Source organism: Melitaea cinxia, chromosome 9 (assembly GCF_905220565.1).
Source record: "Melitaea cinxia chromosome 9, ilMelCinx1.1, whole genome shotgun sequence".
In the NCBI taxonomy this organism is placed as follows: domain Eukaryota; kingdom Metazoa; phylum Arthropoda; class Insecta; order Lepidoptera; family Nymphalidae; genus Melitaea; species Melitaea cinxia.
The window spans coordinates 15,224,156-15,249,897 of NC_059402.1; the positions used below are offsets into that span (position 1 = coordinate 15,224,156).

Below are 25,742 nucleotides of genomic sequence, written 5' to 3' on the forward strand. Positions count from 1 at the left end.
ATATTTATAATATAAAATTAAAATATCCACTCTTTAACATGAACACATAAATGACTTCTGAATTTTCAATCTATAATAAATAAATCTTTGACTTACTTATAAGCAAATCGTGCTAAACTTTAGTATAGAACGTACCCAATTTCCTGATCGAAGTGTTAACTTAACTAGTGTCCAATTTGATTGATTATTCAAAGTAAAACTCGTGATCAAGAAAATAAACAGATAAACAGAAAAAACAAATAAATATATTTTTGGTTTTAGTTTCGGTTATAAGGTAATCGTTAAAAATGAACTTAAGTTTATATTGGCCACTAACGCCATTAAACAAGATTGTCATTATCAATGAATAATTTAGCTATACCCGCGCGAATAATTCACACTAAATAAGTATAATATTTATCACTTTACAAAATAACAAAAAAGTATTTATACGTGAGTTGATTTGAAATTGAACAAAAAATTGATATTGTGTCTCAATGTTTGTCTACATCTATACATATAATAAAATGGTAGGAAAGTCAAAACTGTACATTGAATATTTTTTTAAAAGAATACTTGGGGTGTGATCTACAATCGATGGCAAAGTCAAAAATATAGTTTTTAGAATTTTTGTCTGTTTGTCTGTTTGTCCGTATGTATGTCCGGGATAAACTCAAAAAGTACTGCATGGATTTACTTCAAATTTGGCACGAATATTATTAAAAAGTCGGGTCAACATATAGGCTACAAATTATCACGCTATCACCTTCGGGGAACGAGCAGCGAACCTTTATTTCTTCAACGCATTCTATAACAACGTGTAATCTAACGAACCATATTTGAATGTTGTTAGTATGTTAATAACCATGCTATAAGCTAGCTTCATACTATAATACATTCTCATCATCATACTAATAAATACATTCTGTAGTATATTTAGTATCAGCATTGCACCCGTGCGAAGCCGGGGCGGGTCGCTAGTAATTATATAATTTTAATAATTAATTTACAAAAAAAGCAATTACAATGTTTTTGTCGTTGTCACCGGTAGAGCAATCAATCTATAAAATCATATTAATATATATGATTTATAATCGAACAATAAGTAGAGGCTATTAAATTTGTTTATTTCAAATAAAATATAGGTATCTCTAGCAAAATATTCAACAGCAAATTAAATAATTTATATAAGGACTAATAAATATTAATATGAGGAATATTATTATTCCTTTAACATCTAAGTTCACCTAATTATACATATTCTCAAACGTTCCGAAATTCCTTTCAAAATTCTTCTATATTATTATTAGCTAGTAACATGAAAAATACAAGCTATAACTATAAAAATTCTTCCCAACAATGAACATTGCTCAGAACCCGAACGCAAGGATGCTGGCAATATTGCAAAATGTTTGTTTTCCACATCAAAGCAACGTCAACTGGAATCCGAGTGAATAAAGAATGGCACTGGCAAATACGCCCATAAATTCTGGCCTGACAGTATTCCAAGTGCATTGAATAAAGTAATCGAATCGAATGAATATAATGTAATTTCACTATTTGTGTGGAAGAAATTTGTACAATCTTCATCATTGTTATCTTACCCTCCACTGACTTGCAACGCAAATTTGTTTTATTCTAAATATATTGTTCATTCGTTTCTTGTAGCCTTTTGTTATATTTTTTTTTTTACATTTTCTACTTAACGGGGGAATCTCTACCCATAAATTCATCATTACATCAATTTCAAAGTTTAATAGTAGCTAATATCACATCACGACTAAATGAGTCAACAAAACTAAATGTAACGATATAAACTCCAACTAACTCACAATTTTGTTATACAAAATGACCAGTACATCACCATCACCACCCGAGCTCAAGATATATGTATTTAATTCTTAATTAACATATCTCATCTCAGCCATTACAAAGCTAAATAAACTAACAGATTAATCTAGGTCTCTAGGGTTAAGGTTTTAGGTTTCTAGAAACCGCTGCTTAATGAGCTCTGCTTTGGCTATTTCGAACTAAGCCCCAAAGCCATACAGATTGCTTGCAGTATAATGGTACAAGATAATGCAGCTGTGATGTTTAGTATTACTAATCCACACGAATTAGTGTAAATTGTCAGCTTATTGATAGAAAATCCAAACACTTCAAACTAATCCACTATTCTTAATTAAGGCTTTGGACATTTCAAAGTTCGTGCTATATTGACGACTGATCTAAATATATTCAGATATAAATATGCAAGAAAGTTTGTTCCGTTTCTTTAAATATTCTTAAATATTTTGTCAATAAAATAATAATTAAGAGAGAGACCTTTACGCCTTTATAAACACGTTCCATTGTTGATATTTAATAACAAAAAAAAAATTTGGAAATAAAATACTAGATAAGCAAATGATAAAAAATGATAAACTTAATAGCTTACAATTCATTGCTTAAAACTGAAAACGCCCAGAAGCTATCGTTCCATTTCACAGTTGTATTATTCTATCCTTTATAATATCGTCAACCTCGTTCACTAACTTTTTGCAAAGTAAATTTCAATTGTTTTATCATTTTTTATAGTAAATTCCATTTAATGAGATAGAAGTAGTAATAAGTGAATTATATTCGGTAGTGCTAAAGGTTCGGACTACTGAAGTAGGGTAAAACATTGCCACCCCGAGATATAGGACGACACTCATGAGGTTTTGCATAATGCATGAATTAGCCCGCGATTTATACCGCCACCGCACCGGTAAATTGTGACGTTAGCAAAATTAATGATAATGAAACGTGTGTCCATATTTACATAAACTAACACGTCATATTCGTTTTCAACACTGAGGAATGTCAGAGAAGTATAACGGACGACGTTGTCACTGTTTCATGTAACAGAATTTTTAAAAGATTCATGCGATTACGACGCGTCTTGCGTTTAAGTATACAAAGCCACTCGATATAGATTTTTGAAGTAAAAAAAATGGTTATAAGACAGTTGTGTCCCAATTTAAGTCTCTTTTATGTCCCTTATCAAAAAAAATGAGATACAAACACCGCATATGTCTCTCTATACCTAGAATTTACACATCAGCATGTTTCCCAATTACAAAAATTATATTTAAATTCAAAATTCCATATTTCCATTAATCCCCCCCCCCCCGTTCCTCCCCTTTATGATTTTGGAGTCCAATTAATCGTTTCCAATCATCTTTACATATGAATCATTCATCTAGTCAATTTTAACAAGAGTATCGTGAAGGACCAATACCATAGATTCTACGGTTTATTTTTCCACGAAGTTTGAAGATCCTTACTTCAGATAAATATACTGTCGAGAGAAGATGATTTTACTATCGATATTAGTTTAACACACATAATTTCACGCATTTTTGGCGCGAACTTGTGGAGGCCTATGTCCAGCAGTGGACTGCAATAGCCTCTGGCTGGAATGAGCATGATGATGATGATGATTAGTTTAAGAGAAGTATTTTATCGGCATTAAGCAATTAATTGATTTATTATATATTATTTCGTAATTTTGAATTATTTTAGTATTCTGGGACTAAGAAAAAAACGAGTGCGCTTTAGACCACACCACTGAAGTAAAACTTCTTTAGCAATAGGCTTGCACAATAGACCTGCACTGTGTCTTAGATATACGAAACGTAACTGGCTATGAGAGAAATTCTCCGTTCGCCTGACCCGATCACAGTTTTCGTAACGCTCTCGTCACGCATTTACCAACTTACTCCCCAAGTAATGCATGCGTAAAGAAGTTCTACTTCAAAAAGCTCTTATTAGTCAGATTTATTACATTGTACGTTATTAAATTACGAGCATATGTGTAAAAAATTAATTAAATTTTATTGTAATTTTTGAGATACATACAGAAAATTACGAAATGGTACAGTTTCTCTCCATCATATATAAAACAAACATACGACTTTTAATCAATTTACAGATCTAATTATAGTACTATACCTCGTCATGTATCAGTTTTTTTTTTATTTCGAAGATACAAATATAATTTGATTATTTTTAACTAACACTAACCTCATTGGTGTTCCAGCGATGCCTTTGCGCAGCGAAGTGCTCTGCCCGAGGCAGGCTTTCCAAATTTTCTGGTAATTTGATGGGCTCGCCATCTGTAAAAAAATAAATAATTATTAAATATATATAAGAAACAAACCCACACAATATTCGACCATTTAAAAACAAGAATTAATTAGAAAACATTTTAGAAATCTACGCTTTCAATTCATCCTTATGATCTACTGGTAACACCGTTATGAACTGGTAGTAACATATTATACCATTCCGTCTTTATAATAGCATATATTATTTTCAACAACAGATGATTCTTCAAACTTGGACTAGTATCACTCACGTTTCAAGTGCTTTTATCTTCCAAGTTCACCTTATGTTCAGCGGTGGAGAAAGACGTAGTAATAAAACTTACTTTATCAAAATTTTGTAACATGTATATGACATGTACGATTACCAAACCACATTAGAATGGCAAGCAAGTAAATGAGCAAGATTCAGCTTTTCTTCTTTATAAGATAATGAAATATTTGTTACGTACGTACAGTAACACACGATGCTTTTTTTTAGTATGAAACTGACGGTCTCTTTTAATTCAGTAACTGAATATAACATAGCCTTTTTAGAACATAACAATAAAAATATCTTATTTGAGGAAATAAAATACACAAATTGCCTACATTTTAATTCAGTTAAAACTAGCACTAAGACATGTTTAATATTCGATTTAAAAACGTTACTTTTCAGTAAAACAAGTTTCTGTTAAAAATAATAAACCTAGTTTCAGCCTCTGTTACAAAAAGACATTTTATATAAATCCTTTGTTGTAATATACTTTTAGAAACATTCTTGCCAAAAATATATTCAATTCCATTTTGGTACGGTAGTGGGTACATGGTCAACAGTCCATAAATTATGCAGAAACAGCGAGAAAGCAAAACCACGTCGTAAATATACAGCCCGGAGCCTCCAGAAAAAATATACGGAAGCAGGATTACCCGAGGCTAAGCAAAAAGTAAAAATGTTTCTTACGTGTTATCCACTAACCACGATTGGACAAAATTAGTGGGCGCTCAAGCAAAAGCTTAACTTGCGAAATTTCTTCCCTCCTACGAACGATACAAAATTGTATTTACATTCGTCCTGCGTGAAAATGTTGAAGAATCGTCTCAAAGCCCGCGTCGTAAGAGCCAACATCGGTTCGGATAAACGAAACTAAATTGGCAACTCCGTATACCGGACGGCGACGGAATTTCAACAAGTTGGACCATTGCTCTGGATTGCACTTATAAAATTTGCAGTTATTTTGTCTTTATTGCTTCGGACATAAGGTTTATTTTTGTACGTTTGAAGTATGTTTAATTTGGCATGTTTAATCCGCTACGCCGGTTGCAGTGCAGACATTCTTGACGAATGTTGCCAAAAACCGGGCAGTTTTCACCTCGTTCCTGCTCGCTTTATTGTTTTGTACGGTACCTTGACAAATCCTGCGTTAATATGAAAGCGAATGTCACTTGTTCATTCTACAGTTCAAAAATATTTAGGTTCATAAGCACGACTTATTAAAACTACTTAAAGGAAAATAAAAATATAATTAAAAGTAAAGTTTTGTCTTTCATTAAATGAACTCATTTTTAGAACACGATACGTATATCATCGGTTTCTTTTATTTTCTTGGAAAGCTATTTAATTTTGTTTATTTGTATACATTTTTACAGCAGTTTTAAAATACAATGTATAATGTACGATATATATATGTACATACTAGAACAAATATAATTTAAAAAAAAAACCTTTTCCCTACATCTACCTGTTCTAACAAGAATGGGTGAATAAAATAAATTGGGTTAGAGTTTTTCTAAGAAATTAACACGCAGGTCGAATCCTAAATGGAAAAAAGCATACACAATCGTTTTGATATTTTCTGAAAAGTGGTTGTAATTTAAACACAATTAAGATTACCATTCATTTGAACGATTAATCTGCATTTTTGTAGTAATGTTTTAAAGCTGTATTTTTTATTTGGAGGCGCTAATCGCTTTACCTATAGCCGGTTGTGAAAATATTAATCGATATACTAATATTCTAAAATAGAAGAAACTTTTTAATTTTTGAAAGTTTGTAATGGATAAACTCAAAAACGACTCAAACGATTTTCAAAATTATTTCAATAGTAAGAGTCTACATTATTACCGAATGATATAAGCTATATTTTAACAGTAGAAAATGGAACGACCAAAAATCTGAAGTTGAGTCACTCGCAGCGGATAGCTAGTTTTATATAAATTATAAAATAAAACTATATAAATACTACAGGTTAATAACAAACATATCTTGAGGGTAAGTATTATTTAGCTGCAACCTTCTGTAATACTGAAATGAAATTAATACTAATACTGGAGAAGACAACCAGTCGGACTTTTCCAACTTTTGAACAAGATATTTCATGCTATGGCCTACCTCAATAGATTTGATATTACGTGGGTTTGTTCGTCTTTGTATGTACAGTTTTCAATATTTTACTAAATTATGCTAGAGCTGATCTTGTGCTTTAGTCTACTATAGTTAATGTAAGGCTACCATCATTTTGGACATTGATTTTGATGAGAATAATCGGCAAAAAGTCAACAGGTACTCTATAAGAAAACCATTGTAACCTAGCCTAGCATTTATTATTTATTTATGTATATTATATTTATTTCTATTACACATATATAAACTATTACTATTTAATTTATAATATATATGAAACAAGCATATCCGCACTATACCCTTAGTATATACGATTTGATTTTTTATACTAACATTTATTTGAGACACTAGCTGCCCGGGCAGACTACGTTCCGTCAAAAGTTAATAGTATTTTTTTTTCAATTATTAAAACCTTACGTGGGCCTCAAGGAACATACAAAAAATAAATTAGCCAAATTGGTCGAGCCATTCTCGAGTTATGCGCTTAGCAACATTCATTTTTATTTAGAACTAGCTGACCCGGCGAACTTCGTATCGCCTAACAGTCGATTCTTTAATTTTATTATTTTTTTTTTTTTTTAGAATTTTTCTCTCCGTAAGAACCATCCTCGTACTTCAAGGAATATTTTAAAAAAAGAATTAGCGAAATCGGTCTAACCGTTCTCGAGTTTTGCGCTTAGCAACACATTCAGCGACTCATTTTTATATTATAGATGTATATTTTATATAAAAAAATTAATCGTAAAATGTGTTCGTAAGCGTATAACTCATCACGGCCTGGACCAATTTTACCAATTCTTTCTATTAAATTGAGAAAAATTCGAATAATTTCCGAGAAAACCCGAAAAACAGCCCTTTTCTTTTTCCTATACAAACGTTTTCTTGGAGAGAACTTGGGAGATAGGGTAGTTTTTATTTCAATCGGACCTGGTAGCTGGCGCTGCTATTAGTATGTAACTCCGAAACTACTGAAACATTTTTTATCAAATTTTGTAAGCATCTGTAATTTTGTCTGACTCGGAAGATATGGTAGTTTTTATCTCAATTGGACTCGGTAGCTGGCGCTGCTATTAGTATGTAACTCCGAAACTACTGAAACATTTTTTATCAAATTTTGTAAGCATCTGTAATTTTGTCTGACTCGGAAGATATGGTAGTTTTTATCTCAATTGGACTCGGTAGGTGGCGCTGCTATCTGTATGTAGCTCTGAAACTACTGAATCAATTTTTATCAAATTTTGTAAGCATCTGTAATTTTGTCTGACTCGGAAGATATGGTAGTTTTTATCTCAATTTGACTCGGTAGGTGGCGCTGCTATCTGTATGTAGCTCTGAAGCTACTGAATCAATTTTTATCAAATTTGTAAGCATCTGTAATTTTGTCTGGCTCGGAAGATATGTTAGTTTTTATCTCAATTGGACCCCTTAGGTGGCGCTGCTATCGGTATATAAGCTATCAAATTGGGTAGCTGTTTTCCGGGCAGGAAAACGTCTGCCGGGTTCACTAGTATATTATATTTATTTCTATTGCACATATACTAACTATTACTATTTAATTTATAAATATTATAATATATATTAAACAAGCATATCCGCACGATACCCATAGTATACGGTGGATTTGATTTTTTTATACTAACATTAGCTGTGCCCGCGACTCCTTCCGCTTGGAATTCAACAAAAAAGCTAGTTTAGTTCGCAGAGTTATAAAATAAATAAATTTCTAAAATAAAAGTAGTCTTAGTTACTCCTTATTACATTAGCTATCTGCCAGTGTAAGTTACGTCGAAATCGGTCCAGCCGTTTCAAAGACTAGCTGGAACAAACAGATACACAGACAGACAAACAAAACTTTTAAATAGTTATTTCGGTATGTACCGTGTATACATCCATATGCATTTAGTAAAAATCGGTTACTTTTAATATTAGAAATCCTACAGACACTCCAATTTTAATTATTTGTATAGATTCATTTGACACTAGCTTCACGGACAGACTTCGTTCTGTCAAAAACTAATAGTACCTAAAAATTAATTTTCGTTTTTTTTTTATTTTTTTTTTTTTTTTGTTACTATTGATACCTTACGTGATCCTTAAGGAACATACAAAAAATAAATTAGCCAAATTGGTGGAGCCATTCTCGAGTAACTATTTAGAAAGAATTTACCGCGCATGAACAAGAATTTTGACAGATTAGAGAGACGTAATTTTGTGATACAACAGGTTTGATTATAAATTATTGTTCAATTGCTACACCATCAATACAGTGCGTAATTGTGTACGAGAAATATGAATTTATTTTATCAAAATTCTTTAATTCCTGAGTGTACCATAATTGTTCACTTGCGTTTAATATCACAGTTCCACGATTCCGTTATTTCGAAACAAAGCACCTCAAGCAAACAAACTTTCATATCGTTTAATAAATACTAAATATGTTTAACATACACGCAAGGTCGTCTGTTCTTAACGTTAGGAACTTAATGCCTGTATTTAATTAACAACCGACTGACATATATTTTTCAGATAACTGACGGATAAATAGTAAATACCTAAATTAATTTAACATTCAAATTCCGGATGGGGATCTATTCTACAGGACGGATAAGCTGAGTCACTGTCATGCCAACGGATAAGTCAAATTTACTCTTAGTTAAAAGCCCTTATCACGTCATTATAAACAAAAACTATAGCCTTATCTATTTGACAAGATCACGTAAATATCCAGATTTCTTGCATTTCAGTGTTAAAGCGATACGTGAAATAAAAAAAGAACTAGGACGTGTTTCAACGGTATAATAGTTTATAATATAAGTAGTACCTGGGTGACCGAGCCTAGCTCGGTATTTTTAGTAAATCGTGTTTTTTGGAATTCATATTTAAATTAGAATTACATATTTATAAAATATGAATAATATTTTTTTTAAAATAACGAGTGCAATTAAAAAAAAAGGAAAAAAACAATTGATCAATCAGGGACAATGGGATTTGAACCATGATCTCCTCGGTTGATCCCGACCGGCCGATTTCCCACCGAGCTATTACAACTTTAATGACAGTTGCGAAATTTACCTTCGTATTCTAACGATATTGTAGCTATTTTTTCACTCCCTAAAAACAGGGATAAAACGTCATTTTCTAAAAATGAATCCTAGTTAGATGGAATTATCTCCCCCGAAACCTCCTATATACTAAATTTTATAGAAATCGTTGGAGCCGTTTCCGAGATTCAGATTATATATATATACAAGAATTGCTCGTTTAATAGTATAAGTATTATTATCTTTCAGAATCGAATTCCACTACATTTGTGGCATATTTCTATTTGGAAATGTAAATCTAAATGTTGTAGTTTCTTTATTGAGGCGAAAAAGGTCCTAATGGCCTATTGTAGTGCTCTTAAAGTACCTAATCGTAACTTATGTGCAGGATAAACTTTACCCTCAACCTGTGGGCCAGGCCCTTAATGTCACAAAAATATAAATAGATATTTCGGGTTACCTTCACAATTTCGCCTGACCTAACCCTAAACGAAAAAAAATATCAGTACATGACTAATGACCCACTACGCGCTAACGAACGGGCCCGTGTGACCCCGCATTGTTCTCGGGAGCGCCGATTTGAAGAGGAAATCTTCTTTGTTTTACATAACTCGACGGTGAAAGGGTTTTTTTTTATTTCTTTTTAATGGACACGCTGAGTTCGCTTGATTCTTTACACTCTATGCGCTTAGCGCGAGATACCTAAAAGAGGAAGCACTCGAATTAGACCTTTTTTTTTCTAAAAATTACATTTAAAAAATATATTGACAGGAACTTAACAATTTTTAGAAACTGTTGTAACTATTGTGCTGTTTCTTCTCAAAGGACTCTAAATTTGGACTTGATGACTTCATACGCTTCAGCCTATAATATCCCACAACTGGGCATAGGCCTCTTTTCTCATGTAGGAGAAGGATCAGAGCTTAATCCACCACGCCGCTCCAATGCGGGTTGGCGGATATATTCCCTACTATGAGTAACGATCGCTATCAGGTGTACATGATAACAACCGGGACCGACGGCTTAACGTGCTCTCCGAGGCACGGTGGGGAGACCCACAAGGACTGCACAAACACTCAGACCACGGCAAACACCTGTATGGTCAATACAAATGTTTGTCATTTGCGGGGATCGAACCCGCAACCGCCAGCGCAACAGATACAATCCATGGCTGTAACCGTTTCGCCAACGCGGCGTCATATTAGCCTGATTGATGACTTCATATTAGCTATAAATGGATTATATTTAATCTTATGATATAATTAAGGGAATAAGATGTTAGAGACAATGGGCACCCAGTTTATGAATAAACATTACAAAAACGAATTCAACTGCTATTCCTATATATGTATATAATTTATTTTTGCTATTATAAGATTTTAAAATAATTAATATAATTAAATAAAAAGCAAATACCAATACAGATGCTGTCTAATCATGTTAAAAATTTCCTTATCTTTTCAATTTTTTTTTTTTGTTTCGTTTCGCAATTAGAAGTTTCATTTTATCCATATTAAGGATAATGCATCAGACTGTGTTTGTTACACATAAATTAAGTTCGGTATATTATGTATTTTTGTATGTATTGATGTAAATAAACGTTCGTAGTTGAATACATAAATAAATAAAGCAGTCATCATTAATAAATCCAGTTCTGTACAGAATAATATACTTAAACAACTTCATGTCAAGGTTTTAATGATATTAAAAAGCAAGGTTTGAATCGTTTTTGTTATTTCATTATAGATATAACATGACTATGTATTTTGGTATATAATGAAGAATATTATTATTATACACCTACTTTAGGTACAAAGAGTCAAAACAGGGGGTTACAATTTTCATTCCTACTATTTACATAAATACTTATTACGATACTTACGCCATAATCTATACAAATATAAAATTCGAGTGTCTTTTTGTAATATGAAAATAACCGATTTTTACTAAATTCATATTATACATATGAATTTAGTAGTAGTTAGTTTACGAGTATACAAGGTACATATACCAAAATAACATTTTTTTTATAAGTTTTGTCTCTCTGTTTGTTCCGGCTAATCTCTGAAACGACTGGACCGATTTTGACGAGACTTTCACTGGCAGATAGCTCATTTAATAAGGAGTAACTCAGGCTACTTTTATTTTCGATTTTTTTATAACTGTGAACAGAACGATAACTATTTTGTTAAATTCTACGCGGACGAAGTCGCGGGCACAGCTAGTTGTTATAGTAATAAATATCAATTTCAAAAAGAATTGTCATTTGGAACGTTTTACTAGAAAATTTTAACGATACAGCTTTTGTCGAGTGTTCCTAACGATTCTAATATCTTTGTACAGGAGCGCAGGAGTGCAGGAGTACCACTTTACATACGAACGTCAATTTGCCGAATAAAACTACGCTGCAGTCAAAATAGACTCTCGAATGCCTAACAGAACCGTACACCGTACATGGGTACTGTCGAAACGAACGTTTGGAAATTCTATCAAGGTCAGTGGTAAACAAAAAGAATCGTTTTACGCCTTTCTTACTTTATTTTTAATAGATATACAATATAGCTCATTCGTTCGATGAAAATAATATATAGGTAGGTAGGTTGGCGCAGTTTGTAGTGACCCTGCTTTCTGCTCCGGGGGTTGTGGATTCGATTCTCACTCCGAGTCTGGGTATAATATATATTTAGTTACATATGTAATGTATCGAAAAAAAAATGTAGCTAATTAGCTATACTAGTCGGCTGTTACCAATAACACAAGCATTAAGTTGCTTTCTTTAGGAACAGATGACCGTGTGTGTGTGTGTGTGTGTGTGTGTGTGTGTGTGTGTGTGTGTGTTGTAGATATAAATATACTATCAATGTTTTTAGAATTGCCTTCTTTTGGTTGATTTCGTTTTAATACAGTTTTAGTAACTTTTTTATTTATTCCATTTAAAGTGGACAAAACTGAATAAGGTGATAACAATGTATTGCTAGTGTCAGCTGACCTAATGACCCATTTTTATATTTAAGAAGGTTCAGAGTTAAATACACTACATTGCACCACTGCGATTGGAAGATAACGTAGGTATTTGTTACGTATCATATATCGCACCAAACTTTAGTTTTTCATATTCGTTTATTCCTTTATTTGCCCATTTGGGAATTATACAGTAAGATTGTACATTTATACTTGTGTTACAAGCACGTAAAAATGATCAAAATCGGTCCACCGTCAAAAGTTCTGAGGTAACATACCTACATAGAGAGGTGAGGAATAGAAGAATAAAGCCTGTAATATCCCACTGCTGAGTAAAGGCCTCTTTATCCGTGTAGGAGAAGGATCAAAGCTTGATCCACCACGCTGTTCTAATGCGGATTGGCGGATGTGTTCCCTCCTATGAGTAACGATCGCTATCAGGTGTACATGATAACAACCGGGACCGACGGCTTAACGTACTCTCCAAGGTACTTCGGAGAGACCCACAAAAAACAAACAGACCGTAAATAAATATTTGTATGAAAACAAATATCCACTCCGAGCGGGAATGGAACCGTTGGGTCTCACACAATTACACCAAAGCGGTCGTCAAACATAAAAAAATAATACAATCGAATTGAAAGCCCCCTCATTTTTTGGAAGTCGCTTAAAACAATATAATTATATTTAAATTATACCTATACTAACCAATAAGGTTCAACATTTTATTAAAACAACCGACGTTAGAATACAAATATATTAATAATATTACAATAAGTGTTATGGAAGTAAAAACAATATTTGCAAATTACGAAATTGCTGTTTGCGGATGACGTCTGTACTTCTACTCATATAAGTAATACGAATATTTACTGTCACAGCGTATAAAATTTTAAATCTTTATTAAAAATATCAAAGCTACTATTGTTATAATTAAATTGCAACAGTGTTAAGGTCTGTTGGTGTCACTTTGAAACGGCTATAGGTATACCCAAAATAATGTTACTAAACTTAGTGTTAGATCGTGAACTTCCCTCACATGTCATCACTCACTCAACCATAGACTGTACCACACAATAGGCATTATAAAATAATTAGTTTATGAGACGAAACATGAATTAGTTATATTTAACGTTATTATCTGAGTGACTTGACGGTTTTAGTGTGGGTTACCTTGAGAAATAAACATGACATTCTTATCTCACTACCGTTAACATCATCATTTCAGCCTATCACAGTCTACTACTGGACATAGGCCTCCACAAGAACTTATTTCTAAACTGTAATTACATCGCGCGTTCCTGTTATCATCTTATTATCAGTCATTTTAACAGAGATTATGGTCATGTGTGTAATGATACACACGTGATTGTCTTACTAATTTTTTTTTTATCAAAACTGTACGCGAATACTGTAAGCTCTTACTTAAACATTTATTATTCACTGCTCTCTGGCTTTCTAAAGTATCCCATCAACTTGCTTGGTCAAGAATAAATAAATAATTAAATAAATACCTACACAATACACACGGTCGTCTGTTCCTAAAGTAAGCAACTTAATGCTTGTGTTATATGTAACAGCCGACTGGTAGTATAGCTACATTTTTTTTTCGATAAACATACTGTTGTCACTGTTACTGTTGTTGTAATTTGTTGGTAATTTAGCTTTAGAACCAAATAAAAGTTAGTCGCAAATATGTGTAATGTTAAACAATTGAATTGTCAATGAATTGTGCAATCGTCGTACCACAGCAATCTAGGTTCTTTATCCACCTAGATACGAGAGTTGAATATTATCTTGCGACTTCTTTTCTATAGTATTTTATCGATGTAGTATAATGCTAACAAGCAACGTAATATCTAAAAAAGTGTAGATGTACTAAGAATCACGACGTGGATGTGCTCGTAAGCCTCTGTTGATACATACAGTGCACTACAATGACAGTATAAATGAATAAATAAATATCTTATAACATACACACATGGTCGTCTGTTCCTATGGTAAGCAACTTAATGCTTGTGTTACAGGTAACAGCCGACTGTTATAACTATTTTTTTTTATAAATACACATAGAAATAATACATATATAAATACAAATATTACACCCAGACTCAGGCGGGAATCGAACCCGCAACCCGCGGAACAGAAAGCAGGGCCACTTGTAGTGACAAACTGCGCCAACGGGCTAGTCAAACAGTAAATGATAGTGTCCCGCACCAAGATATTATGTTGAACAATCCTAATAGTATATTGCTTGTCTCAATAGGAATCAATCCAAAAACAAAAAGTTCTTATATAATTATTAAATTTATTTTCGCACACGCACCTCTTTTGACGTCATCAAACCTAATGCGAGAAAACCGCAGGCTTGTATTTAAAAAAGGTAATTATTACTACGATTGCTTACGTCATAAGATGCTATATAAAGCAATATCACACCCACAGTTATATCAGACAGATGTAATAACTATTGATAACTCGATATATAAGCAGAAATAACGAGTCATCTCGATTTATCATTGTGATAACGTTGTATTGTAAAAATTATATTTATCTGTTATTATCTGATTCCATTATCGAATCTTGAATACTTTTTTTCCACTGACAAGTCTTTAGGCGGTGTATTTAGGCTGAATAATAATTACTACAATAAACGTTTCACACTCAACGGATCCCGGCAGGATTTTCTCCTGTGTTGGGGGTCCGCGAACAGACAATTGACAAGCACAAATTCCCAGACCACGATAAATACCTATCTATGGCTTATACTAATGTTTGCGCAACAGTCACTACTATCAATGTTGTGCCAACCCGTCGCCGTCCAAACCACTACACATGTTTAACTAAAAATGTTACATATAAGGCGAACCCCTTCTACATACGTTGGAGAATAATTGCTTAATTCTTTTATTCCGCCTGCAACATCCCACTGCTAGGCTTCGCTCTCTATATAGGAGAAGAGTCGAAGTCTCCCAGTTTTGTCTCCATATATATATTCTTTATTGCACTAAGTAAATTTTACAATAGTCATAATAATATAGGAAGTTGGCAAGGGCGAACTTATTTCTAAAAGAGATCTCTTCCAGTCAACCCATGGCAGTGAGTGATAATGTGAAACGCGGGGCAAAGTAGTGCAGGAATAGAATAATAATAATAAAACATATAAAATGCATACACCACACATACATCCAAATACATACATACATACATACATATATACATAAAACATAAATATAATACATATATACAGAATAAGGAAGGTTTGGTGTTGATATGGCACAGTCTGATTAACAGAACTAATAATATATAATTCAGCGTAGTACAGTATGTGGCAAGTACCACTGCATAGTGCTTATTTAGGAAACAAAATTTCATTGTAAACAATAATATATTAAGGGCCTGTTTCAGCAGATGTGGATAACGCTATTACGACGATACAAGTTTGACAGCAGGAAGGGGCCAGTAGGACCTGTTTCTCCTCAATTAGTAAACTACAACTTTAACAATTATATGGGAAAAGAAATATTAAAAAATATAGTAGATTTCCATAGTATAAAAGGATAATGAAAAAAAAATATTTTACAACAAAAAACAGGCCCTTAAAGTTCAAAGTAAACTTAAAAATGGTTATAATGAAAAAACAAAGAAAATTCGCTTTTATACATTTTATTTTATTTATATGACATTGTGGTACATTTTTGTCGTAAACTTAGTTTAACATTCGTAATAAAAATTACATAGCATTAAGAGCTTGCTTCATAGGTTGCTGATGACTGACGCCGTTATACGTCAGATAGCTATCCCTCTGACGTAAAACGGCATCTGACAATAAATTTATGGTATTTGTTTCCTTAGCTATAAGGTAAAACAATCTCTAAGGGTCTGTTTGTCTATCTGCCGATAAAGCCTTAAATATCTTATGCGGTGCTTTGTATGTATGTATTTGTTAACATGAAACTTCTATTTGTGTGCGCGGATGTGACACAATCAACACCACTAAACATCACTAATGCAAGAGACTTCGTTGGTGTAATACTTGTTGTCTCCTTGTCGTATGAGTACCGTTAATAAGTATGACATTATTGAAGCTTGGCATTATTTTTAAATTTTTGCTCCCTGTAAAATGATCTCAAGTTTCTAAAACACTTGATCACAGTGTGTCTCCTGATTCCAAAACAAAATTCCTATTTGTAAACTTAAATCCTGATTCGGAAGTTAAAATCCCGATTTATAAACTAAAGTTTCGATTTCTAGTTCCCGATTTGTTAACTAATTGATTACTTACTACTATTATTTACTCAAACATTCTGTCCCGAAATTCGACCCACTTGACTCGGCAAATCCAGTTCAAATTGACGTACGTACCTAACTGTGCATCATGATGGATTATATCGTTAGCAACAATTTCTACTTCATTTACTTTTATTATTTATTAGCTTCTACGCGTGACTTCGCTTGCGAGAAATCGGTAAATATATTTTTTTGTTTGCAACGCTAATGGCCGGCGTCCTCCCTTGATAATGGATAATGGAATCCCTTCTTGATAAATGGGCCATCCAACTATTAGTAGACCATCTAAAGAATATTTAATATTGAAGCCCGTATTATCCTTAGATTAGATTCAACCGTTTATAATAATAGAAGAGACTTATAATTAGGAATATAACGTACTTTTTATTTATCTAAATCTGCGAAGTGACAACCTTTATGGAAATTTTGTTTTGTGTTCGTAGTTCATAAGTCTGATGTTGAATCCGGTTCACAAACGTACTCGCTTCAAGCACACGGTTATACTTTTATACCGCCAAAAACGGCTCGGGTCTCGTTGTTAGAGACACCCCTTAATTCGTTTCACGGTCTGAAATTTTGTTTCTGCCTGTTTTTTACAGATTGACCAGCTATGAATAACCGGCAATTCCATGCAATCCAAATTATTTGATATTTTTGACTAATGCAAATAGTGTTAATGATAATCGAATTATGATACATTAAAACTTACATTTTTACTAATCTAGTAAGTCAATATTAAAAGTTCACTGCTCGTCTGTTTGTTTGTCGTAGAGATATTATTTTGGAATCGTAATTGACGGGTATTTTAACATTTACACATTATGTACCTATTATAACAACTTCATAAACAAAAACTATATAAATATAAAAGGCGAGGTCCCATCTGAATGAGAAATGGGTTTTAACGTTTTTTTTTTTTTTTTTTAAGTTGAACTTAAAAAATAATATGTATACAAATGACAAACTATGGCACCTTGATATGAGGTTCGCATTTTCTCCAATAAAAAGATCAGAGCCTAAATTATTAAGTAAGTAAAAATTAATGTCTCACTTTTATATTAACAAAAAGGCCAAGCAAAGATTAACAAACACGCCTCAACACTATTACAATTCATATTTACACAAGATCGATCTAATTTATTAAGTACCTATATCAGTTCCATATTAAAAAAACTAATCGGTTTGCTCACGAGCGTTCTAACTTCAAGCCGATCCGCAGTTTTTATCTGATACCTATATTATTATTAGAACAGAATTATTTGTAAGTCGAAATAAACACATTTTTTATTTTTTTTATATATAATATAAAGTTAAAATAATCAATTACATTAAATGTAATTAATTATTACTATTGATTGATACTATTTGAGAAAAATTCGACTATAATAATATTTTTTTTATTATTTTATGACTTGTTCATTTATTTGTTCTTGTTCATCTCAAAACAAAATTACTAAGAGAAGTAAAACTTAAGCAGTGATATAAGTTTATAGACACGTATTTAGTATTATCCAGTAATAAATCCAGTATAAAATTATCGTTAACAAGTGATACAACATAAGTAGACGAATATTGTGTCAAGTTAATACACGTTATCAAAGATCACTCAAAAAGTAGTCATCAGATCTCGATCAAATTTAATTGTGCTACAAGACAAACACCAGCTTTCAAATAAAAACAACCAGCAACTAAAAACAAAAATCATCAAAATCGGTACACTCAGCAAAAAGTTCTGAGGTAAAATACAACGTAGGTCGACAAAAATTATTATTATATATTATTATTATTATATATTATTATTATTTATTATTATTATATATTATTATTATATATTATTATTATTTATTATTATTATATATTATTATTATATATTATTATTATTTATTATTATTAAATTAGATATAACTCGAAAAATGCTTGTCAGATCTCAATTAAATTTAAATGGGACCAAATAACAACCACCACCTTTGGATTAAAAAAAATCAGCGAAATCGGTCCACCCAATGAAAATTTCTGAGGTAACATAACATAGGTACATTTAAAATATAAAGTCGAATTGAGAACCACCTCCTTTTTTGGAAGCCAGTTAAAAACATATGTTTAGCCATCAATTGTTCATTTATAATTTACATATTATATCGAGAACTTACAAATAGGTTACTTATTCAATTATTCGATGATTATGAAATATTCAATACTTAAGACCAATTAATCCAAGTACACTGGTTAATTGTTTATGAATAGACTTAATACTGTCATTATAAGTTTTGTTAATACACAAAATTTGACCTGAGAACATATGTATTACGTGTATAAAAATACTAATAAATATAACTATTATTCATAAAAATTAAAAGCAAAACTAAACGAAAATCATAGTTATGTTCCAGAGCTGTTTAAGACTGGGCTTGTTGTTGTTGTTCACGGGCTCTTTTCCGCAACTCGACGTCTTGGTGCGCCTTTTAAAGACTGGGCTTGTTAACACGATAGATGAATATGACGTTTTAATTTGATAAAACTCAGTGTAACAAAAAGTACTTAAAAAAATCCGCGTGACCTAACAAAAATAAATTAAAATTGGAATTTAACATTAACTTATTACAAATTGTGACAGACCAAAATCGACAAGTGAACTAGTTGGGGATAATGTTCAATTTTATCTCGAAAAAAGTGTTTCCAATGGAATTCTATTTCATGGTTTCTATGGAATAGCAAGACGAAATCAAATCAAAATCAAAAACAGCTTTATTGAAATAGGCTCCAAGAGCACTTTCGAATCGTCATTTTACATTTTAAAACTTTAAAAATCAATTATTATATTTGTAGAAGTAAAGCTAGCACCGATTCGGAATGTAGATTATGCAGAAAAAAAGAGACGTGGGATAAAATCAAAATATCAACGCAAATAAAATAGTGGCCAACAGCCAAATCAGATATAGATATTAAAACTGGAATAAAACATAGCAAAGCGATACTTACTTAAAATTTTTGCTAAATCATCTAATCTTAGTCTACTCCTCCAAAAATACTTAAAATGGCAACCTTAAAAATTTACTACTGTCGAGAAAAGGTGAGCGATATCAAAACAAAAATAATTAAAAATAAAAATAATTTTTATTTTGTTTCATGATATCATAAAATCATTGCACATATCTTATTCACTCTGACATAATAATTGGAACTTCATAATCTTACATAATAGAAAATTAAATACACTTTTATACTTATTTGACAGATATTCAGTTTTATCACGTACTTAACAAAATTATGAAGTATTAAATAAATAAATAACATAACAAAATTATTGTAACATTTCATTAAAATATTTACTTAAAATTACAAATGCGTAATTTAAATTATAAAAACAAAATATTATACATATAAATCTTGACTGGTACATTATTTTTAGCCACTTAACAATTGTACTCTAAATGTCAGTCATTATGATATGGCAACCAACAAAACTTTAAAAAAATATTGTATTTTATTCCATTTCAAAGGAATGTTTGTTTGATTTGCAAAAAAAAAATCTCATTAATTCTGCACTAATTTGACATAATTAGACAAATGTAAATAAACTTCATTTAAATTATTATTAAATAGTTAGTTTTACATAATAAACTGGTTTTGTTCATATTTACTATCAATTATTTGTCTGATTTACTATATTAATCTAACAAAGATTTTAAATAAGGTCTTTTAAAGCCTCACTAATTTATATTTATAAAGACACCTGATAAAATAATATTTAAACATAAAAAATAATTTTTATCACATAGTCAAATGTGACTTTATTTACCAAATTAGACAGTTATAAAATTTACTAACCACAGTTATAAAATATAATAAAAACTGTATCAGGTATCCGTTAAAATTATTTATATTTTCTCTACTGTTTCACTGGACCTTCTTCTTTTCCTTTGGCAAGAATAACATTATAGACTTCTGTAATAACTCAGTAAATATCATTGTACCGATGAATACCAGTAGAGTACCAATCCAGTGTCCGAAGGTAAATGGATTTCTGAAGTAGATGATCGAAAAGAGTAACGATACAAACTTCCTGAGGGTCACAGTCAGTGTTACGACCAGGGAAGCACATTCCGTGGTCAGAACATACACCGCACTGATGCACATTCCCTGGGTAAGGACATACAAGATCATCCAAAGAATCTGTCTTGGCAATGAGAACCCTAAAAAGTCCATGTACGGTGTATCCAGAGCGATTTGGATGTGGTTGAATAAGTTTGGTGCTGTCGGAATCCAAAACACTAATGGTATTAAATGGGTATAGAATAAAGCTTCCCAAGGATGTTTCCCGTGTTTGGAGTATAGTGATTCCTGGAATATTCCCATTCTGGCTGAGACAAATAGAGCAAAAGTTAGGATGGCTATACCCAGACACCACCACAGCCAATCAATGAATTTAAGTTTCTCTTCCTCAGTGGCGTCTGCGTGAGTTTCTCTTTGACCCTTCACATCTCCACTGGATTGTATAGTGCATATGCAAATACCAGCTGATATCATGAAGATGGCGAGATATTTGAGTGAAGGATATTTTTTCTTTAATATCCAAACACCCATAGCCATATTCGCCATTAAGGAACCTGCTCTGAATATCATGTGCAAAGGCATGGAAATGTTGAAATTGAATGCATAGTTGTTTGTCACACTACTTGTCCAGAAGAATCCAACTAGTAGAAGATATTGCTTTAAAGGTATGTGTCGTTTAGCGAATCCGAATTTTCCGACCGTGCAGAACCCAACCGAAGCAATAAATAGAAACTGGAGAAAGGTGGCCAAATTTCCAGACCCTGGATCTTCCTTAACTAGTAATTCCAAAAACACTACATTTGAACAGCATCCCACAAACACCATAAGAATCGCTAACGCAGCTTTAATATTCATCTTGGATCTGAAAAGAAAAAAATATTCTAAAAAATTTAAAAAAAAAGGACATTCCGATACCGGGAATCGAACCCGAGCCTCCTGGGTGAGAGCCAGGTATCCTAGCCACTAGACCATATCGGATTTTATAGTAACCAGCAAAAATATTATTCTTATCTTCGTAAATTGTAACTTTATTCATAGAAATTTATTAAAATGTAATATTCTAATCCTCGTCAATTGTTACATTGATTAAATATTATTACGACACATCAAATAACCTAACACACTATATAAAATCTATTATCAACTACTTATAACGAAACTATATACACCCTTTTGACTATTGTATTACAAAAACAAGATTAAATAATGAAACATTACTTACATTTTCTATGTTTCTTTCACATTAAAAACTAATAAACACGATTACGATATAAAACACATTATGACAAGCGGTGCACGTTTGACAACGATGGCCGATCGCGTTTGTGTGCGTAATAGTCTGGAAATTTTGTGTACATACGTTGTGACCATGGCCTCGAATCAGAGCGCATGCGCGGTCCGCTATGTTGATAAAGCAGAGACATTTTAATTCCATTTCATCGGTAATAGATGGCGTTGTGTTGGCTCCCGCAACAGCCAACTGATATCTATTTATAACTTGCTTGCTGTTAGCGAAAATATATTTTTTGGTAACCAAATAGGTTAATAACAATATCACCACATAATATTATAATTAAAACATTATTATCATTCCATCAGTAATCTAATAGCTTAAAAGTAATTTATATTCTTAAAATAAATAAAATCAATATTATTTTCTTTTTTGTAGGTACCTACCACAAAATAATAAAAATAACCATGCAATAATCGTAATTCCTTACAAAATGGTCAAATAAAAAACAAGAATAGCTCGTATAATAGAAAGTGAGTAGTTTTCAAACCTCAATCTGATATTAAACGGGTATAAAGGGATTCTAACAGATTTATTGAGGTTTTTATTATCATAACAATAAGTGGAATAGCGTACAGAAATAGGACTGCGTTATTTTGGGTCTAAACAGATCATTTTCCTATACCAACCCAAATCCCTTACATTAAAGATTATTCCCGTTTTTATTAGAAAATATCGTTTATTTAATAATAGGCAATATTTACTAGATAAACGGCTTCTCCCTTTCAATTTCTTTTTTATAGTTATAAATTAAGTTTTTAATACGGCTAAATACACTAGATGACCTCAAAAGTTGCCAGTTTCCAGTTTTCTTGCTTCTTTTTACAGTCTCAGTCCGTGCATAAAGACCAAAAATCTAAATCTAGACTAAATAGATCCCATTGCTAACATCATAATGACTATAACTAGCGAACGCCTAGTGTTATAAAAAAACTATATTGTAACTTACTTTTTAACCGACTTCCAAAAAAGGAGGAGGTTCTCAATTCGACTGTATTTTTTTTTTTTTTTTTTTAATGTATGTTACATCAGAACTTTTGACCGGGTAAACCGATTTCGACAAATTTTGTTTTAATCGAAAGGTGAAGTGTGCCAATTGGTCCCATTTAAATTTATTTGAGATCTAACAACTACTTTTCGAGTTATATCTAATAATGCGTTTTTACTTGACGCTTTTTTCGTCGACCTACGTTGTATTATACCGCATAACTTTCTACTGGATGAACCGATTTTGATAATTCTTTTTTGTTGGAAAGGAGATATCCCTAGTTTAGTACCATAATAAGGAAACCAGGATCTGATGATAGGATCCCAGAGATATCGAGGGAAACTCTCGAAAATCCGTAATAACTTTTTACTGGGTGTACCGATTTTGATAATTTTTAATTTAATCGAAAGCTGATGTTTGTCATGTGGTCACATATAAATTTTATCGAGATCTGATAACTACTTTTTGAGTAATCTTTGATAACGCGTAGTTGCTTGACTATTTTTTCGTCGATCTACGTTGTATTCCTTGTCGATGTAATTGAAGTCGGTTTTTTTTTCGTTTGCGAGCAAACACAATTATTATTAATTAACGACACGATATTATCCAAAATAGTTGACAAGCTATAATTTAACAGTAGTAAAATTGTAAATAAGTATAAAGATATCTAGCGTACAGAACAACAGAGGGAGATATTTTCTTGTAATAAATTTTGAAGATTTCGAATGAGTATTTTTCAGAAACGAAAACGTCGCTACTTTAAAACTTTTATTTGTAAATAATAAATATACACGTTGTCACGTTACTCGGAAGCTGTCACATGTAAAATATGGGAATATGTGCATAATTTTATGTATCATTGAACGCAAATATTATAACACACATGCACTCTTAAAATCTTATGTATAGCAAAGTATATTGCAAATTTTAGAAAAGTGAGTTACACGTTAAAATGATGGCAGCCTCTGTGACTGAAATACAACGGGCCGTGTTTTGGCCTCAGAATACAGGTTTGTTCTGTATTCTGAGGTTTTGGCTTTAGAAGTTTAGGAAGGGATAATAATATAGTAGGTATTAATGTTAATATTTTCATTTTTGTACACCATTGTTCAAACATATACAGTAGGCAATACAACTGTTAAAGTTTTAGGTACTAAGACGATCTTAAAAAGGAATTATTCCAAAATATCCTAATATATTATATAATCATAAAAAAAAAATTGGTTGCCTGTAAAGTCGGTATACGGGCGAAAGTTTTACGTGACAACGACTTTGAGTGGTAAAATAATTTTAATGTGAATATTCATTCGTATAGTAGGAAGAAGGATGAAATAATAGTAACAATTTAAAACATTTATTTATACAAAGAATTATATTTAAAACATTAATTTATACAAAGAATCTCGCACTGAATTTCATTCACTTTTTATGTCTGTCTCTCTCGCTCTTAGGCGGGCTAACCATGCCCGCGTGCCTCTCACTCGCTCTCATTGTGAGCGCATAACGTGAGCGGAGCGTAACGCAGTTTCTTGAAGTGTCACCCGGCAAACCAATTTATAAGACGTTGTCACGTCAATAACCTCACAAAGATACAGATAACAGAAAAAAATATCTACGACAAGTAGTTAAATACTGTGTGGTATAAGTTAGTATCTTTACGTTTAAATAGTTTAAAAACTAAAATAGTATATAACTTTAATTTTTTTAACATAATTTATTTTATTATTTAAATATTTTCGCACTTATCAATATATTATTATTATGTTTGCTCGCAAACGAAAAAAAAACTGACTTCATTTACATCGACGAGTAATACAACGTAGATCGACGAAAAAATAGTCAAGTAACTACGCGTTATCAAAGCTTACTCAAAAAGTAGTTATCAGATCTCGATAAAATTTTAATGTGACCACATGATAAACATCCGCGTTCGATAAAATTAAAAATTATCAAAATCGGTACACCCAGTAAAAAGTTATTGCGGATTTTCGAGAGTTTCCCTCGATTCCTCTGGGACCCCATCATCAGATCCTGGTTTCCTTATCGTGGTACTAAACTAGAGATATCTCCTTTCCAACAAAAAAAGAATTATCAAAATCGGTACATCCAGTAGAAAGTTATGCGGTATAATACAACGTAGGTCGACGAAAAAAGCGTCAAGTAAAAACGCATTATTAGATATAACTCTAAAAGTAGTTGTTAGATCTCAAAAAAATTTAAATGGGACCAATTGACACACACCACCTTTCGCTTAAAAAAAATGGTCGAAATCGGTCAACACGGTCAAAAGTTCTGATTTAACACACATTAAAAAAAAAATACAGTCGAATTGAGAACCTCCTCCTTTTTTGGAAGTTGGTTAAAAACTGTAAAATGACTATATCAAGCGGCTCTGCATACAAGACTTAGTACCAAAATTCAATAACAGGTGGCGGTGTACGGAATTAAATCACGCCAACGTTTCGTTTCTTCTACAGCACATAAGTCAGCGGCAAGCTCGTTAATGTTGATAACGCGTATATTACTTGAAATTTTTGGAATCCGTGTCAGTTCTCTGACGCGGAATCTTAAAATTATGAAACACTTCTTCACAATACGAGTTGTTTGGTAGTCTTGATATCACTATTAC

General features: G+C 32.0%; 1 protein-coding gene and 1 non-coding gene across 2 annotated transcripts; both read right to left on the reverse strand.

The window, feature by feature from the left end:
• Positions 1-19,876: 19,876 nt before the first annotated feature.
• Positions 19,877-21,689, reverse strand: LOC123656241 (UDP-xylose and UDP-N-acetylglucosamine transporter). The gene has a single exon (XM_045591941.1). The coding sequence runs from the start codon at positions 21,687-21,689 to the stop codon at positions 20,679-20,681; it is 1,011 nt and encodes a 336-aa protein (XP_045447897.1). The 3' UTR covers positions 19,877-20,678.
• A 51-nt stretch (positions 21,690-21,740) lies between these two features.
• On the reverse strand, positions 21,741-21,812 carry Trnae-cuc. The gene has a single exon. It is a non-coding gene; the product is annotated as a tRNA-Glu (tRNA).
• Between the last annotated feature and the right edge of the window lie 3,930 nt (positions 21,813-25,742).